Raw genomic sequence first — 20693 nt, 5'->3', positions numbered from 1 at the left:
AATAGTCCACCTATAAGATGATTTGTCTGTACAATAGTCCACCTATAAGGTGATTTATCTGTACAATAACCCACCTATAAGATGATTTATCTGTACAATAGCCCACCTATAAGATGATTTGTTTGTACAATAGCCCACCTATAAGATGATTTATCTGTACAATAGCCCACCTATAAGATGATTTATCTGTACAATAGTCCACCTATAAGATGATTTGTCTGTACAATAGCCCACCTATACAATGATTTGTCTGTACAATAGTCCACCTATAAGATGATTTGTCTGTACAATATCCCACCTATAAGATGATTTGTCTGTACAATAGTCCACCTATAAGGTGATTTATCTGTACAATAGTCCACCTATAAGATGATTTGTCTGTACAATAGTCCACCTATAAGATGATTTATCTGTACAATAGCCCACCTATAAGATGATTTGTCTGTACAATAGTCCCCTATAAGATGATTTGTCTGTACAATAGTCCACCTATAAGATGATTTGTCTGTACAATAGCCCACCTATAAGGCGATTTATCTGTACAATAGCCCACCTATAAGATGATTTGTCTGTACAATAGTCCACCTATAAGATGATTTGTCTGTACAATAACCCACCTATAAGATGATTTGTCTGTACAATAGCCCACCTATAAGGTGATATATCTGTACAATAGTCCACCTATAAGATGATTTGTCTGTACAATAGCCCACCTATACAATGATGTATCTGTACAATAGCCCACCTATAAGGTGATTTGTCTGTACAATAGCCCACCTATAAGATGATTTGTCTGTACAATAACCCACCTATAAGATGATTTGTCTGTACAATAGCCCACCTATAAGGTGATATATCTGTACAATAGCCCACTTATAAGATGATTTGTCTGTACAATAACCCACCTATAAGATGATTTGTCTGTACAATAGCCCACCTATAAGGTGATTTATCTGTACAATAGCCCACCTATAAGGTGATTTGTCTGTACAATAGCCCACCTATAAGGTGATATATCTGTACAATAGCCCACCTATAAGGTGATTTGTCTGTACAATAGCCCACCTATAAGGTGATTTATCTGTACAATAGCCCACCTATAAGGTGATTTGTCTGTACAATAGCCCACCTATACAATGATGTATCTGTACAATAGCCCACCTATACAATGATGTATCTGTACAATAGTCCACCTATAAGATGATTTGTCTGTACAATAGCCCACCTATAAGGTGATTTGTCTGTACAATAGTCCACCTATAAGATGATTTGTCTGTACAATAGTCCACCTATAAGGTGATTTATCTGTACAATAGTCCACCTATAAGATGATTTGTCTGTACAATAGTCCACCTATAAGATGATTTATCTGTACAATAACCCACCTATAAGGTGATTTGTCTGTACAAAAGTCCACCTGTAAGGTGATTTATCTGTACAATAGTCCACCTATAAGATGATTTGTCTATACAATAGCCCACCTATAAGGTGATATATCTGTACAATAGTCCACCTATAAGATGATTTGTCTGTACAATAGCCCACCTATAAGGTGATTTGTCTGTACAATAGTCCACCTATAAGATGATTTATCTGTACAATAGTCCACCTATAAGATGATTTATCTGTACAATAGTCCACCTATAAGATGATTTATCTGTACAATAACCCACCTATAAGGTGATTTGTCTGTACAATAGTCCACCTGTAAGGTGATTTATCTGTACAATAGTCCACCTATAAGATGATTTGTCTATACAATAGCCCACCTATAAGGTGATATATCTGTACAATAGTCCACCTATAAGATGATTTGTCTGTACAATAGCCCACCTATAAGGTGATATATCTGTACAATAGTCCACCTATAAGATGATTTGTCTGTACAATAGCCCACCTATAAGGTGATTTGTCTGTACAATAGTCCACCTATAAGATGATTTATCTGTACAATAGCCCACCTATAAGATGATTTGTCTGTACAATAGCCCACCTATAAGATGATTTGTCTGTACAATAGCCCACCTATAAGATGATTTGTCTGTACAATAGCCCACCTATACAATGATGTATCTGTACAATAGTCCACCTATAAGATGATTTATCTGTACAATAGCCCACCTATAAGGTGATTTGTCTGTACAATAGCCCACCTATAAGATGATTTGTCTGTACAATAGCCCATCTATAAGATGATTTATCTGTACAATAACCCACCTATAAGATGATTTGTCTGTACAATAGCCCACCTATAAGATGATTTGTCTGTACAATAGCCCACCTATAAGATGATTTGTTTGTACAATAGTCCACCTATAAGATGATTTATCTATACAATAGCCCACCTATAAGATGATTTGTCTGTACAATAGTCCACCTGTAAAGTGATTTGTCTGTACAATAGCCCACCTATAAGATGATTTGTCTGTACAATAGTCCACCTATAAGATGATTTTTTTGTACAATAGTCCACCTATAAGATGATTTGTCTGTACAATAGTCCACCTATAAGATGATTTGTTTGTACAATAGCCCACCTATAAGATGATTTGTCTATACAGTGACTTACATACATGATATTTCATATGTAATATAACCCATCTAGTTAACCCAGCCTGATAGCAACCTTGATATGAAGTAACTAAACTGTACAATCCTACATTTAATACATTTTAACAGTACATAAAATACACCTAAAAGGAAACCATCATTATCAATAACCCAACTGTATAATGACCCACTATCTATTAAGAGATTCCAACTGTAAAATAAGCCACCTATAAGATATGATACCCCATACAATAACCTAAACAATAAAAATAGGATAACTAATCAGTAGAATAACCCACCTGTAAGATAGCCCATCGTTATGATACAACCCACCTTCAGCTATACTCACCTGTAAGATTACCCACCTGTGCACTTATATAAGATAACACACCTGTTCACTCCCATAAGATAACCCACCTGTACCCAGCTCCATCTGTACTCACCTGCTTACTCTTCCTGCCCTGTGACATTGCTTTGTCAGACTGGCGACCACAGAAATACTGTGTACATCCACGATTCAAGTACTACACACAGGGAGAGAGAGCACACAACATATCATAGCATGGTCATACAACAGCAAACAGGGCAGCCAATCAAAATACACATTACATCAGGAGGTGGTATGAGCCAACCAAAATACATGTTACATCAGGAGGTATGACAATTTTTTCATTTCATGGAGTATGAGGAGTGTTTTTCTTTAACTCGATGAAATTTGCAACATCAAGTAATTTTAAGAATATCCAAAACATTTATAACAGGATTTTATTTAGAAAATGTTTTTGTCAAAATGTCCTCTGTAAAACCAATACAAAGAATGTCTCCACACATTACATACACTGCAGTATACAATAACTAATAAATCACCTGTATGTAGGAGATCATACATAACATCTCTACATTTCATTACTGACTGTGGCTGAAAATGATGCTGAATTTACTGCAAGACCAAACAAAGATAAACAATCATGCGGCCAAGAGATCTTCCTTTATACAGACACAATGACCAAACCCCATCATTACATACACGGAAATGGTCTGGTGGTGCCAGTTTGAGTTTCTGGTAGAGATCGTCTGGGGCACCAGCACACAATCTATAGAAGATATGGTAATTCCTCTCGTTGGAGCTCTGGACACAAATCCTCGACTTTTCCAACAGGTAATGGGAAATAAATCCTCCAGCCAACATCATCTACAAAGATGGAAGATTAATGTAGGATCAAGCATATTCTACAAACATATATTTAGGCTGCCAGAGGCAAATTAAATGAACATAGCATTGAAATACTGCCTATTTTTCATTAATAGATCATGTGTCAACAGACAACATAATATAGATTTTGAATTTGTTGCTTTTAATACAAAGCTATAACCACAGTAACTTCCGACTAACAAACCTCAATCAGGTAGCGAGTACTGTACGTATACCTTTCTATCGGTGTTTGTCCTTATATATAATTAACATCATGTATTAGGGCTTATACCTGTTAAATCTCAGTGATAGCATACATAAAGTATTCAGAAGGAAAATGATCATCTGATGATACCTTTACTATAAAATAGACACAAGTATAGAGTAAATCCTAATCAACACTTGTTATAATACAGACACCATGTTTGGTAAGAGTACAGAGCTGTGAGATACAGAGATCCCAACCACCAGTTATATAATAGTTTCTGAAGTGTATATACTGGCTTGACCCCCAACAACCAGTTATATAATAGTTTCTGAAGTGTATATACTGACTTGACCCCCCAACCACCAGTTATATACTAGTTTCTGAAGTGTATATACTGGCTTGACCCCCAACCACCAGTTAGATAATAGTTTCTGAAGTGTATATACTGGCTTGACCCCCAACCACCAGTTATATACTAGTTTCTGAAGTGTATATACTGGCTTGACCCCCAACCACCAGTTATATAATAGTTTCTGAAGTGTCTATACTGACTTGACCCCCCAACCACCAGTTATATACTAGTTTCTGAAGTGTATATACTGGCTTGACCCCCAACCACCAGTTATATACTAGTTTCTGAAGTGTATATACTGACTTGACCCCTAACCACCAGTTATATACTAGTTTCTGAATTATATATACTGGCTTGACCACCAACCACCAGTTATATAATAGTTTCTGAAGTGTCTATACTGACTTGACCCCCAACCACCAGTTATATAATAGTTTCTGAAGTGTATATACTGGCTTGACCCCCAACCACCAGTTATATACTAGTTTCTGAAGTGTATATACTGGCTTGACCCCCAACCACCAGTTATATACTAGTTTCTGAAGTGTATATACTGACTTGACCCCCAACCACCAGTTATATATACTAGTCTGAGGTATATATATGTATACTGACTAGTCCAATAAGCATGAGCATAAAATAGCCATCTGACTACATGATATATACATGTTAAATAAATACAAAAGTAATGTTAAAAATTTAGAGTAATCTTTGTTTTTACAACAACAGGCCTAATGGCTCCATCGCTCACCTGAAATTCTCTTTGAATATTTTATAAATTTGACTCCTGTGACCTAGAATTCCATTCATGATAAGTTTTTTAGGAAAATTATTTTGGACATCATACCAAGAACCTACCAGCCAAACATCTTGATTTTAGTGTAATAAGTTTGCCTCTTCTCATATTTACAAGTTATGTTTAACATATGTGTTATTTAAGATCTATTGATTTCCTTAACAACTTTACAGGTAACATGGATAATCTTAATCAAGTGCAACCATGCATGACTTTACACCTCTCACTCTTGTTCTGACCAGTGATGGTATTACGAACATGCCTAATAGCTAATCAGAAGCTATTTAAAGGTTTAAACAAAGTTGACATAGGACCTTGAATATGGGCCAAGGTCATTTATTTTATATACCAGCCAAATATCATGACTACTATAGGCCTTTCGGAGAAGAAGTTGTTGGAATGTTTTAAGACGTTCAACCCCTATGAACCTGAATATGGGTCAAGGTCATTTTTTTCACAAACATTGTGGGGCTCCATCTCAGGAACCTACCAGCTAAATATCAGATTTGTTTAAATGGAAAAGTTGATGCCGGATAGGCAATGGACGACAGACAGCCCACTATGGCATGAGCTCACTTAGCACTTAAGACCAAGTGAGCTAAAAATAATTGAGAAAAAAAAAAAAAAACATGCATAAAACAAAACAAGTTGTAAGTAAACACTAAATAAGTTGTAAGTATGGTGAGTTCACAGGCACTGAGTATGGTGACTTTCAATTAAAACACTGCAAAAAAAATAAGTACAGTGAGTTCACTCTCTCTGAAACTGGTTACTGACACCATGTGGCCTGCTATAAACCATAGATCTATTGTTGTATATGTGAAATAATATCAGCAGTTCTGATGTATCACATAGGAAATTTACTGAGGGCAAATCAAGTGACTTGCAGTTTACATAATAAGAATCCAGGGAATTACAGCCCTTCCCCCCAAGGTCAAAATGTAGGTCACAATGACCTAATTTTGATACATGCCACACTACTTTATCTTGGTGAAGTCATGACCCAAGAAGGAAGTTCCAGTGACAAGTTCATAGTTGAGGAGACAGAGTCCTGAAAAGCTTTTTCTTTAATGTTGGTCAAAGGTCAAAATACAGGTCACAGTGACCTAATTATTATTATTGTATGGGATAAAGACTGGACATCCTTAAGTACAAAAACAGAAATCAATCTGACCTTTAAATATGGAACAAGGACAAAGTATCTAATAGAGGTATATAAATATGGTATGGTATAAATCTGTCTGTACGGTGTATCTCTACTAATTGGCTTGTTCCATTCAGAAGTTAAAGGTAAATTATTGGTACCAAATAGGGTTAAACACCAAATGATTTAGGGTTAGAGGGTCTATTGGTACCAGATATAGGTAAAGATCTATATATGTACTATATATAATTTATACGCTACAACTATATACATATGATTAGAAGATTATACTGGTTCTTAAATGTTATATAACAGGTATTAGTATAACAGAGATCTAGTGTCAGCTAGCATTACTTACCAAATCCTGTGTAACAGACAGCAGAGGTTTACATATATACATCGCAAGCATTATCTTATGATGGCACAATAATCACTGATATGTCCCACAATAATTACTGATATGTCCCATGATTATCACTGATATGTCCCACAATAATCACTGATATGTCCCACAATAATCACTGATATGTCCCACAATAATCACTGATATGTCCCACAATTATCACTGATATGTCCCATGATTATCACGGATATGTCCCTCGATTATCACTGATATGTCCCTCTATTATCACTGATATGTCCTACAGTAAATAATGACATAGTTATGTCCCACAATAATCACCGATATGTCCTACAGTAAATAATGACATAGTTATGTCCCACAATAATCACTGATACGTCCTACAGTAAATAATGACATAGTTATGTCCCACAATAATCACTGATACGTCCTACAGTAAATAATGACATAGTTATGTCCCACAATAATCACTGATACGTCCTACAGTAAATAATGACATAGTTATGTCCCACAATAATCACTGGTACGTCCTACAGTAAATAATGATATAGATATGTCCCACAATAATCACTGATATGTCCTACAGTAAATAATGATATAGTTACTGTATAGATGGAAATTTTAGTGAGGCTTTAATTTGGCAATTTTGTGGGTCTGCATACTTAGATCACCAAAATTTAACCCACCAAATTTTAACAAAACCAATTAAAATAACATGAAAATATCATCTTCACATTAAATAACTCCTATGTTGCTTCAATACTTCAGAGAGTAATGAGTGGTGTATATTGTTGTTTGTTGCCTAGCAACTGTAGGCCGAAATTTCACAAGCAAATATAATCCCAAATTAAGGAGAAATTGCTAAATTTTAACTTGCCAAAATTTAAATCTAAGTTCTTATGGCCAAATTGCCGAATAGTATTTCCCTTTATTCGGTATGTCCCACGATTATCACTGATTTGTTGGATCCCATCTGTTCAATCATATTTCCAAACTTACAGAATTAACCCTATACACTTGTTATGGTTACTGACAGCTGTTTTACAGTAATAATAGTACCAACTGAGTTAACTCCCCTTACTTGGGTAAGCTTGATCTATTTTGTGATCTGTAGGATAATTCTCTATAGATTGGATAAACACCACTACACACAAAATCTAACGTTATGTCTCTATTGGCTAAATTATTAAATGATATCATAGATACATACAGTGTGTAAACAGGTTATAGACAGCCATATTCATTAAAGTAAGATTATATCTATTATCTTATTAAGGACATTTAGAGGTTTTTTTACATTTTTGCTAAGATCTTCCGAGACAAGTCATGGTTCGATATGACAAACATAGGTGGATCTAGAAGCCACTGTACTAACCTTGCCACTGAAATGGATCTCTATAAATTTTCCAAATCGACTACTGTTGTTGTTCCGCATGGTCTTGGCATTTCCAAAGGCTTCTAATAACGGATTAGCTGTAAAATATAGTAGTACATGGTTACCAATATACACTTAAGGTCACAAAGAAGGTCATTGTAAAATATAGTAGTACATGGTTACCAATATCAACTTAAGGTCATTGTTAAAGATGGCAGTACATGGTTACCAATATCAACTTAAGGTCATTGTTAAATATGGCAGTACATGGTTACCAATATCAACTTAAGGTCACACAGAAGGGCATTGTAAAATATAGTAGTACATGGTTACCAATATCAACTTAAGGTCAATCAAAAGGTCATTATTAAAGATGGCAGTACATGGTTACCAATACCAACTTAAGTTCACACAGAAGGTCACTTTAAGTTTATCTAAGAAAAACCCTCAGCATTACATTATAGAATACCCTGTTCTTACTACTAAAATCTCCCCTCAGAGTTACACTATAGAATCCTGTATGTTACGTGATATTGCCCCCGAGACCTACAGCCTAGATTCCTCTGTGTTACCTGATATTGCCCCTGAGACCTACAGCCTAGATTCCTCTGTGTTACCTGATATTGCCCCCGAGACCTACAGCCTAGATTCCTCTGTGTTACCTGATATTGCCCCTGAGACCTACAGCCTAGATTCCTCTGTGTTACCTGATATTGCCCCCGAGACCTACAGCCTAGATTCCTCTGTGTTACCTGATATTGCCCCCGAGACCTACAGCCTAGATTCCTCTGTGTTACCTGATATTGCCCCTGAGACCTACAGCCTAGATTCCTCTGTGTTACCTGATATTGCCCCCGAGACCTACAGCCTAGATTCCTCTGTGTTACCTGATATTGCCCCCGAGACCTACAGCCTAGATTCCTCTGTGTTACCTGATATTGCCCCCTGGGACCTACAGCCTAGATTTCTCTGTGTTACCTGATATTGCCCCCCCGAGACCTACAGCCTAGATTCCTCTGTGTTACGTGATATTGCCCCCCCCCCCCCCCGAGACCTATAGCCTAGATTCCTCTGTGTTACCTGATATTGCCCCCTGAGACCTACAGCCTAGATTCCTCTGTGTTACCTGATATTGCCCCCTGAGACCTACAGCCTAGATTCCTCTGTGTTACCTGATATTGCCCCCCCCGAGACCTACAGCCTAGATTCCTCTGTGTTACCTGATATTGCCCCCTGGGACCTACAGCCTAGATTTCTCTGTGTTACCTGATATTGCCCCCCCGAGACCTACAGCCTAGATTCCTCTGTGTTACGTGATATTGCCCCCCCCCCCCCCCCCCCCGAGACCTATAGCCTAGATTCCTCTGTGTTACCTGATATTGCCCCCTGAGACCTACAGCCTAGATTCCTCTGTGTTACCTGATATTGCCCCCTGAGACCTACAGCCTAGATTCCTCTGTGTTACCTGATATTGCCCCCCGAGACCTACAGCCTAGATTCCTCTGTGTTACCTGATATTGCCCCCGAGACCTACAGCCTAGATTCCTCTGTGTTACCTGATATTGCCCCTGAGACCTACAGCCTAGATTCCTCTGTGTTACCTGATATTGCCCCCGAGACCTACAGCCTAGATTCCTCTGTGTTACCTGATATTGCCCCCGAGACCTACAGCCTAGATTCCTCTGTGTTACCTGAGATCATCACTAAGACTTACATTCTAATATCCTCTGTTCAATCTGTCCACTGCTCTGCCCTCGTGACATGGTCAGGTACTTGAGTATGTACTTGGTAGACTCTGTCTTCCCAGCTCCTGACTCTCCACTGACGATGATAGACTGACTTAACTTGGTCACCTTCATGTCTCTTAGAGCCTTGTCAGCTGTAACCAAATACACACTTCAGTTAGGGAGATATTACACACCATTTAGAGAGACATTACACCTCAGTTAGGGAGACATTGCACCCCAGTTAGGGAGACATTACACACCATTTAGAGAGACATTACACCCCAGTTAGGGAGACATTACACCTCAGTTAGGGAGACATTACACCTCAGTTAGGGAGACATTACACCTCAGTTAGGGAGACATTACACCTCAGTTAGGGAGACATTACACCTTAGTTAGGGAGACCTAATACCTCAGTTAGGGAGACATTACACCTCAGTTAGGGAGACATTACACCTCAGTTAGGGAGACATTACACCTTAGTTAGGGAGACCTAATACCTCAGTTAGGGAGACCTAATACCTCAGTTAGGGAGACATTACACCCCAGTTAGGGAGACATTACACCCCAGTTAGGGAGACATTACACCTCAGTTAGGGAGACATTACACCTCAGTTAGGGAGACATTACACCTCAGTTAGGGAGACATTACACCCCAGTTAGGGAGACATTACACCTCAGTTAGGGAGACATTACACCTCAGTTAGGGAGACATTACACCCCAGTTAGGGAGACATTACATCTCAGTTAGGGAGACATTACACCCCAGTTAGGGAGACATTACATCTCAGTTAGGGAGACATTACACCCCAGTTAGGGAGACATTACATCTCAGTTAGGGAGACATTACACTCCAGTTAGGGAGACATTACACCCCAGTTAGGGAGACATTACACCCCAGTCAGGGAGACATTACACCCCAGTTAGGGAGACCTAATACCTCAGTTAGGGAGACATTACACCTCAGCTATATGTATACATATCACTTACCTATAGCGTACACGTGAGGGGGCATGGTCCCCAGAGACTTGCCCTGGTACTTTTGGATGGTGGCATTGGTGTATAGATCTGGTACCTCATAGTAAGGATTCAGGGCGATCAGGATGTTGGCAGTGTAGGTCTGTAACAAATTTTCAGTAATATTAAATATCAATGTCAAATACCTTATTTCTGATATAGGATATAATATATATGAGAAAGTGTAAGCAGTAAAGTCGATTCTATTATTAAAAGAATAACACTCTTTATTCATTTTTTCCATATGCACATGAATTGGTCATGCATATATAATGCACTCTTAATCACTGAAGTGTGAGGACCAGTCTCCATTTATTGCATGCAATGAACCTTTTATTATTAAAAACATTCTATTGGATTGCATTTATCTACAACCTACAGGAGATGATTTCTACAATAGCATAACATATCTTTAAACTTCTTATAAACTGTTAACATACACATGAACCTGAAATCTGTTAGACTGTACCACAAGATATGACAAACCATAGCCACATTTATTACATCATTTAACCTATATCAGTTGATGTACCAACAGATTTTTTGTTAAATTACAGTTTGTATACAACTATATGGATACTGCAACCTTCGATCCATGTTATATGTTTTCATAGCATTTATAATTGCTTAATTAATATAGATTCATGTTTTACATGTATGTTTTATTGTATCTTTTTCAGTTTACTTCAGAGCTAGGTGTTCGGAAACGCCTAGTTATATTAGATGTACTGACATATTTTTACGTCGTGTAGTTGTTTAGATCTGTATGGATGTTTGGTATCGGGATCACCAAGTACTTTCTATGCTAATGAGACGGGTAGTCATTGACCAATCAGCATTACCCCCTAGAGGGGTAGGAGCATTGTCAGCACCCTATTCAGTATTGATTCAGGCGGGTGATCATCGCTTGTTTTTTATAATCCCACCCACCATCCCCAGCTTCACCTTTATACTGGGCTGTTCGGATGATCTATACTAGTGCCCTGTTTGTTCTACCTTACTTTTCTATTTTGTATGTATTGTAATTAAGATGGGCTACTCACTCTTATATAATGGTCTTTAATACCTGATCGGCCTTTAATTCCTGGGGAATTTTACCCCCAATACTTTGTTAATCTTTAAAATCCTTTTATTCACTTAAGAATTAGGTCGTAGCGTCTATCACTCATCACTACAGGGTTACTAGGGTCAAGTCGCTTCCCTATGGCTAAGTAGAGTCAAGCTCTTCTCTAGTAAGGACCTTTCGGTTTAGAGTCAAGTTGCTTCTCTGCTTTCAGTTGAGTCTAGCTTCTTCTCTAAGTCGGGCATTTAATCTTAGAGTCAAGTTGCTTCTCTGCGATTCTATAGAGTCAAGCTTCTTCTCTAAGTTTGTATTTTAGTATGTTATTGTGTAGAGTGAGTAGCCCCTGATATGCCAAATGTTATAGTTGACATGTTCATTTGTTGAAAAGTGTTCCAGTTCGATTACAAGAATGTTAATAAACAGGTAAACTGTTGTTCATGAGTTAGTTGTATATAAACTTTGTTTGTGTGACATTGTTTAATCTTATTACCTATTTTCACTCACCATTTATCTGAAGTACTGACCTGTGTTGATGATATTAAGAATTTAATAATAGTTATACAACCTTCTTTACCACCTGAATTACTCTACACAGAGAATCAATACAGACAGAAGTAGATAAGTCACCTCCCCAACCTTAGGACACATACTTACATAGATCATATTTTTCATGTAGCGGATCCTGAGGTTGTGGAGCAGTGTAGCCTCATTGAGGTACATAAGGCCACCTGTAGAAAATAACAAGGATTTATATTATATCTACACATCAAAGTATACCAAAACCAGTGTCCAGTCTGACCGTACCTCCAGACCAATAGCATAGAAACTTTCAATGATAACGAGATCCCAGAGGGATCTTGGCACCTACCATTGAATGATCTTTACTTCCTATGAAGGACAGATCTTTTCTCTACGTTTCCCTTCATTTCATTTGATAACATTGGAAACCTACATGTGAAAAAATTCTGACATATGTCAATAACAAATTTCAAATGTCAAAATCCAAGATGGATGCCTAGATTCAGCTTTAAATTTAATGGGCTCAACTATGGACCAACTCGAATCCACAAATAAAAGATTAAGAAATATTCTTTAAGTGCTTTTCAGGAAATAATGATAACAAAATCCAAGATGGACCTCTGTCAGCCATTTTGTTTACCCGATCAGACTCAAAACCGACTGGGCACAACTCGGGACCAAGGGGAACCTATATGACTTGTGAAGATTGAGAAATATTCTTTTAGTACTTCTCAGGAAATATATCCAAGATGGTGGTCTGTCAATCTATTGCATGGCCACAACTAGTGACTAAGGGGTTGGCCACAACTAGTGACTAAGGGGTTGGCCACAACTAGTGACTAAGGGGTTGGCCACAACTAGTGACTAAGGGGTTGGCCACAACTAGTGACTAAGGGGTTGGCCACAACTAGTGACTAAGGGGTTGGCCACAACTAGTGACTAAGGGGTTGGCCACAACTAGTGACTAAGGGGTTGGCCATAACTAGTGACTAAGGGGATTGGCCACAACTAGTGACTAAGGGGATGGCCACAACTAGTGACTAAGGGGTTGGCCACAACTAGTGACTAAAGGGATGGCCACAACTAGTGACTAAGGGGAACCTACCTGTGAAGTTCGAGAAATATCTTTCCAGTACCTCTCAGGAAACAGCAGTAAAAACTTCTACTTTCATTATATCAGATCAAAGATCACTGCCTGTCGGCCATTTTGTATACCTAATCAGACTTAAATTTGAAGTGTTACATATGCATGTGAAGTTTGCTAAATATCTTTCCAGTAATTTTCAAGAAATAGTTATCAGGACCACAGACATAGGGCAATTTGAATAGCCCAATTAATGGAGAACTAGACAAATGGTTCACTTTCAAGTTTAATCTCAATTCATCATTTTTTTCAAACAAAAGCATCTGGGTGATAATGAAGTTTCCAAGGGAGATATCCATCTTATTTATACACACTTATGCACAAAAGTCTTATGAACTGGAACATTCCCCTGTCCTAGCTTTAGGAACTTTTGGTTACAATATAAGTCTGGGAATGCTCAGAATTGCCTCACATGTGAGGAATAAAACAACTTATCAGTTGTGAATTGAGTTATAAAGATTGAGGATTAGGAGATTGTAAGGGAATAGCTAGATATGAACAACGTACAGTTGTCGGCGACATCTTTGTTATCATACTCTTCAGCAGGGAACACGCGGTCATACACAGAGTGGATCGTCTGTAAAGAACAAAACCATATGTATATTTAAACATATTCCTAACTAAAAACAATATCTTAACTATTCCTTTGGGTTCTACAATATACACTTTTATATTTATTACTATTGTCACAGATTTATAAGTTATATGATTTATATATTAAGATTTTCTGAGAATGTTTATATATACTGTAGCCAATGTTTGCCTGTGATAAGATTATCTCAGTAGTTTTTTTACGTTATCAGTAGGGTCCACAATAAGGGTTTAACTTACAGTCCCTGGGGCATCAAAGGGTTCTATAGAGATGTTGTCTGATCCTATGTCTGTGATTCGTCCTAGTTTGAAACCATCAGCCGTATGTGGCACCCACACTTTCTTGCCACCGTCCATGGTGAATCACCACCTGTAATTAACAAAGAAGTAGTAATTAGAGGTAATAGGTAATTTATATATCATACCAGTTAACTATTGTACACTAATGACACATGTGTATTCAGTGTATAGACTTAACCAGTTTTAGAATAAAGTGCAGTCAAATCTTGGCCAGATGACTGTTTTAGACAAAAGTTGCAGTCTCACATCTATATTCAAACACTATATTACATATAAATTCAATACAATTCAGGAAGATTTCTGTCACAGATCTATCAGCTTGCATGATGGGTAAAAACATGACTGAACCAGTAGATATTTATGTAATTACAAACAATGCAGAAATAGTCACAAAATATGGCTTAGGTTTATGTAAGGATACACAACCAATGAATGTTTATATGTGATGTTTCAATGACTTATAGAGTATGTATGTCACCTTCATCAGACAAATGACCAAATCATTCTACATTAGTACAAATAATGATAAAAACATTAAATGGGAATGTATTGCATGCCCACAGCTATAAACTCCTCTCCCTAAGTTTAAACAGTTTTGTATATAATTAAGGCCTATATTAAGAGTCAGTTAGAGACCTCCCCCACCCCAGACTGAAATCGGAATTCTAAATGCATGTAAAACTTCAAGTGTAATATATGAAGACATGATATTTTCTTTTAACACTTTTCAGAATAAATGTAGCTGACCTAAGACATTTTAAACAATGCTTTCAAATATAACCCTCCCCAATTACCTAATGTTACAAACATAAAATAAAATTCCTTCTGTGAATTAACATGAGCTCCATAGACCTTCCATTTGTGTGCATCCTGTAGCATACCACAGAGTTGAAGTAGCTACCTGTATTGATTTTAATTCTGTAACAAACATCAGTATATTATTTTATGTATTACAGAATTTACAGGTAGGCTGGAGAAACCATCTGCTCCCCTGTGAGACAGATTAGGGTTTACAACTACACACCCATGCAGCAGTGTTGGCAGACATGCTTGTTATAATCATTCATAACACAGTGATAAGCATGTGTATCAGAATGTATTTCCGGGTTGATGACTCTCACTGCTAGGGTAAAAGATTTTGAAATAACACAGATATACATTTGACACCTCTAGCTGAGGTGACTTGGTTCATCTGAATCACCATTGTGTTAATCAGCCCCCCGGTTATAACAACGTCAACCTAGCATTATCATTAGATATGAGCATGTCAGCAAGTAAACCAATGATCACATTCAATGACAGAAACCAGTCTACAACTGTGACAGAAACCAGTCTACAACTGTGACAGAAACCAGTCTACAACTGTGACAGAAACCAGTCTACAACTGTGACAAAACCAGACTACAACTGTGACAAAACCAGACTACAACTGTGACAAAACCAGACTACAACTGTGACAAAACCAGACTACAACTGTGACAGAATCCAGTCTACAACTGTGACAAAAACCAGTCTACAACTGTGACAAAACCAGTCTACAACTGTGACAAAAACCAGTCTACAACTGTGACAAAAACCAGTCTACAACTGTGACAAAACCAGTCTACAACTGTGACAAAAACCAGTCTACAACTGTGACAAAACCAGACTACAACTGTGACAAAAACCAGTCTACAACTGTGACAAAAACCAGTCTACAACTGTGACAAAACCAGACTACAACTGTGACAAAAACCAGTCTACAACTGTGACAAAACCAGACCACAACTGTGACAAAACCAGACTACAACTGTGACAAAACCAGACAACAACTGTGACAAAACCAGACTACAACTGTGACAAAACCAGACTACAACTGTGACAAAAACCAGTCTACAACTGTGACAAAACCAGACTACAACTGTGACAAAACCAGACTACAACTGTGACAAAACCAGACTACAACTGTGACAAAAACCAGTCTACAACTGTGACAAAAAACAGTCTACAACTGTGACAAAAACCAGACTACAACTGTGACAAAACCAGACTACAACTGTGACAAAACCAGACTACAACTGTGACAAGAATCCAGTCTACAGCTGTCTGTAACAGAATCCAGTCTACAGCTGTCTGTAACAGAAACCAGTCTACATCTGTCAGGGACAGACACCAGTCTACAGCTGTCAGGGACAGAAACCAGTCTACAGCTGTCAGGGACAGAAACCAGTCTACAGCTGTCAGGGACAGAAACCAGTCTACAGCTGTCTGTAACAGAAACCAGTCTACAGCTGTCAGGGACAGAAACCAGTCTACAGCTGTCAGGGACAGAAACCAGTCTACAGCTGTCAGGGACAGAAACCAGTCTACAGCTGTCAGGGACAGAAACCAGTCTACAGCTGTCAGGGACAGAAACCAGTCTACAGCTGTCTGTAACAGAAACCAGTCTACAGCTGTCAGGGACAGAAACCAGTCTACAGCTGTCAGGGACATAAACCAGTCTACAACTGTCAGGGACAGAAACCAGTCTACAGCTGTCTGGGGCAGAAACCAGTCTACAGCTGTCAGGGACAGAAACCAGTCTACAGCTGTCAGGGACAGAAACCAGTCTACAGCTGTCAGGGACAGAAACCAGTCTACAGCTGTCAGGGACAGAAACCAGTCTACAGCTGTCAGGGACAGACACCAGTCTACAGCTGTCAGGCACATAAACCAGTCTACAGCTGTCAGGGACAGACACCAGTCTACAACTGTCAGGGACAGAAACCAGTCTACAGCTGTCAGGGACAGAAACCAGTCTACAGCTGTCAGGGACAGAAACCAGTCTACAACTGTCAGGGACAGAATCCAGTCTACAACTGTCTGGAACAGATCTGCACCAAATTACAGATGGAACCTAGTCTGATGTAGCAACAAAATCATTGAGATTTATGACATTTTGTACAAACAATAACACAAAAAACAGTATTAAGACATGTTTTCTGGTATTTAATCTTCCCTTCTCCTTCACTGTTCCTTTGGTGGTGTGTTGTTACCGCTGACAAACGTAAGCTTGTCAATCATGTACTGATTGTACTGCTATCACAGCATTTCGGGTCTCCTCCCTAAATGTTGTACGTGTGTACACAACATTATCAGAGCACTATGACTAACCCTGTGTACATGTGAAGTTACTTACAAATCAATATATCACAACCAGTCAACCACCTCTACACTTATATACTGTTAATCTTTAATCAAAATTGAGGAAACTAATAGTGTGACTTATAGAAAGGTATTAAAGAGGAAGTTAAGATGTCTTAAAATAATTATTGAACAAGTAGAATAACTGACCAATCGAATGCCTTTGATTTGATAATGTGAAATTTTGAATCTTGTAGGATTATCTAAGATCAGAATTTCATTATTTTTTTGATGAATTGAATAGAATGTCAGGTACACAAGTCGACTGGTTTGTATAGGAGTGTAGTTTTGTCATGTCCTGTATTTAGAATTAGATCATTAAAGAGCTGTCTAGGGTCAGATAGAAATGCTGACAGAGGATGCCAATTAAAATTGATTTTGAAGTATACTACTATCAGTAGCTTGTTAGTTGTGCTATACAATATAACTAAAGGTACTGATGGAAGCTTAGGCTATGGAATTATGATTCAATCTTGGAATATCTCTTTTGAAATGCAAATGTACCATGGAATAAGCTCAACAGTCCTTCTGACCAGGGAGGATGAAGATATTGAATGTGCACTAGAGTTGTTTTTTGGTACATGAACATGGCTTAAAAACAACACTGATACCAGATGGAAAAAAAGAGACAAAGTCTATGATATACATTGTAATCATTTCCATACTCCTATACAAATCAGTATCAATGTTTTGACAAAAGCTGACCTTGACCTTGGCATTTGGACTGAAATTTTACATGCCAATGCCATGAATACACAATTGATGATTTTTTAATAAATAAAGTGAATCTTTACCCCAAGTATGAAGTTCCAGTGACAAGTAATGAAGGAGATAGAGCCCAGACAAACATTTTCTTTGATTTAGGTTAAAGTTCAAAATGTAGGTCAGAACGACCTTCTTTTGATACATGACACACGCCCTTACAGAGCTGGTCAACCTAATACCCAAAGTATGAAGTTCCAGTGACAAGAAGTGTAGAAGAAAAGAGTTTGGACAAGATAGCAGAAGGATTGATGGATGGAGTCAGACATGTACACAACACAAAACTATATTCCCACTGGTTCCTATCCTTAGCGTATTAACCTTGTCACACCTGAACAATTACTTCCAGCCCCAAAACCATTTCCTGGAACAATATGTACAACACAAGCTTCTATATTATAAACTAATTGAACATTATAAACTCATAATCATATTAATTATGCATTATAACATTATTACATGTACAACACTTCAGGATATTTAAAATGTTAAGAAACACAGGCCTAAATAATGAAATCAGTAAATTACAACCGTACAAGGCTTTTTCTCACTGGTTTGGGAAAGGACCTGTTTGTCTCATTTTGGGAAGAAAATTGGTGATTTGGGAAAGACTTATTCAGGTGTTAACTGCAAATTTTGGGAATTTGGCTTAAATATGAAATAATTTCCATTGGTAATGGGGCCCATTAACAGCCCCAAAAAGCCCTGCAGTATAATGCAAGTTAATAAGATACATAATAATACGGCCGCTGTATATCAAACTTTTATCAAAATTATAAATGTCATTAGTTTCCCTGATCAGAAAATTTATAATGAAAATGGAGTCAAAGAAGTAATAATTGAATACATTGTATAGCACAGGTTGTAATGACTCTGAGAAAACATCTCTGAACTAGCAGATGGCTTCAGGATTTTATATCAAATTGTATTACCTGAATTGTTCAGCAGTATGATTGGTAACCATGGATATGAGACTGATCACATGCTGCCACTATCAGAGTTATTGAATTACCTAGCATAGACAGGTGGGTAGGGTGGCTTTCAGCAGTGTACTGGTGTAGCAGACTAAACACACAGCTACATTGCAACACATTATTACCATGAACAAACATACCACCACTACCTGGAAATGTATCCAACATGTATCTACAGGGAACTCCAAGTTAAGGAATCATCCCCTAAATAAAGTTGATTGGTAGGCCATTATCTCACCGTCAAACCTCCCCATATGAATGTTTCAGCTGATGATGTGAGGTAGTGAGGTGATGATCAGACAGAGGAATGGACAATTTATCTGTATTAGTTTAGGTGGTAGATATACCATGGTTTGTTTGAGGTGCTTGGTGCCGAGGTGATTTCAACATGGGGGAATTAAGCTGGGATGATTTCAACATGGGGGAATTAAGCTGGGATGATTTCAACATGGGGGAATTAAGCTGACTGGGGTGATTTCAACATGGGGGAATTAAGCTGGGATGATTTCAACATGGGGAATTAAGCTGACTGGGGTGATTTCAACATGGGGGAATTAAGCTGGGGTGATTTCAACATGGGGGAATTAAGCTGACTGGGGTGATTTCAACATGGGGGAATTAAGCTGACTGGGGTGATTTCAACATGGGGGAATTAAGCTGACTGGGGTGATTTCAACATGGGGGAATTAAGCTGACTGGGGTGATTTCAACATGGGAGAATTAAGCTGGGGTGATTTCAACATGGGGGAATTAAGCTGACTGGGATGATTTCAACATGGGGGAATTAAGCTGGGGTGATTTCAACATGGGGGAATTAAGCTGACTGGGATGATTTCAACATGGGGGAATTAAGCTGGGGTGATTTCAGCATGGGGGAATTAAGCTGACTGGGATGATTTCAACATGGGGGAATTAAGCTGGGGTGATTTCAACATGGGGGAATTAAGCTGACTGGGATGATTTCAACATGGGGGAATTAAGCTGACTGGGATGATTTCAACATGGGGGAATTAAGCTGGGGTGATTTCAACATGGGGGAATTAAGCTGACTGGGATGATTTCAACATGGGGGAATTAAGCTGGGGTGATTTCAACATGATTGTGGCAAATGGCAATTGATGTACAGATCAGTTCAAACAGATCTGGCCAAACCAACTTAAAGGCCAAATACTGACTATATCATAGCACTTATTAATTTATGGATTAACATTCATTGCAGAATAAAAGACATTTTTCACTCAAATGATTTTTGCAATGCAATTTTTAGAATTTAATGCCTGATGCATAATGCTTTTCAAGAAATGCAATTTCAACATGTCATCCATTAACGAGATCTATCAGTTTTACAGTCTCAAAAACACTATGTGGGTGTAAGGTCCAGATGCCAGCTCTGACCAGCTGTCCTGACGGCAGAAAACCCCATCCCACCCATCCCTTATAACTTTGTGTTATCTTC

At 38.1% G+C, this 20693-nt stretch overlaps 1 protein-coding gene across 8 annotated transcripts in view; it reads right to left on the bottom strand.

Annotated features, from left to right (window-relative positions):
• Positions 1 to 20693, bottom strand: part of LOC117328187 (unconventional myosin-VI-like) — a 58370-nt gene that overhangs the window by 35980 nt on the left and 1697 nt on the right. For 4 of the 8 annotated variants that reach the window (XR_004532917.1, XR_004532918.1, XR_004532915.1 and 1 more), the window contains exons 1-9: positions 14280 to 14396; positions 13956 to 14025; positions 12440 to 12513; positions 10696 to 10825; positions 9693 to 9857; positions 7979 to 8076; positions 6601 to 6606; positions 3578 to 3742; positions 2994 to 3074 (exon numbers count right to left, since the gene is read on the bottom strand). Coding sequence is in view for 5 of the 8 variants with exons in the window: in XM_033885602.1 (XP_033741493.1) it covers positions 2994 to 3074; positions 3578 to 3742; positions 6601 to 6606; positions 7979 to 8076; positions 9693 to 9857; positions 10696 to 10825; positions 12440 to 12513; positions 13956 to 14025; positions 14280 to 14396 (906 nt within the window). In the remaining 3 variants the exon portion in view is untranslated. Of the gene's footprint in view, positions 1 to 2993; positions 3075 to 3577; positions 3743 to 6600; positions 6607 to 7978; positions 8077 to 9692; positions 9858 to 10695; positions 10826 to 12439; positions 12514 to 13955; positions 14026 to 14279; positions 14410 to 20693 lie in introns of those variants that run through there. The other 4 variants (XM_033885600.1, XM_033885604.1, XM_033885601.1 and 1 more) reach the window with 4 other exon arrangements.

This window comes from Pecten maximus, chromosome 5, assembly GCF_902652985.1.
Source record: "Pecten maximus chromosome 5, xPecMax1.1, whole genome shotgun sequence".
Classification (NCBI taxonomy): Eukaryota; Metazoa; Mollusca; class Bivalvia; order Pectinida; family Pectinidae; genus Pecten; species Pecten maximus.
This window is presented reverse-complemented; position numbering and strand designations above follow the sequence as displayed.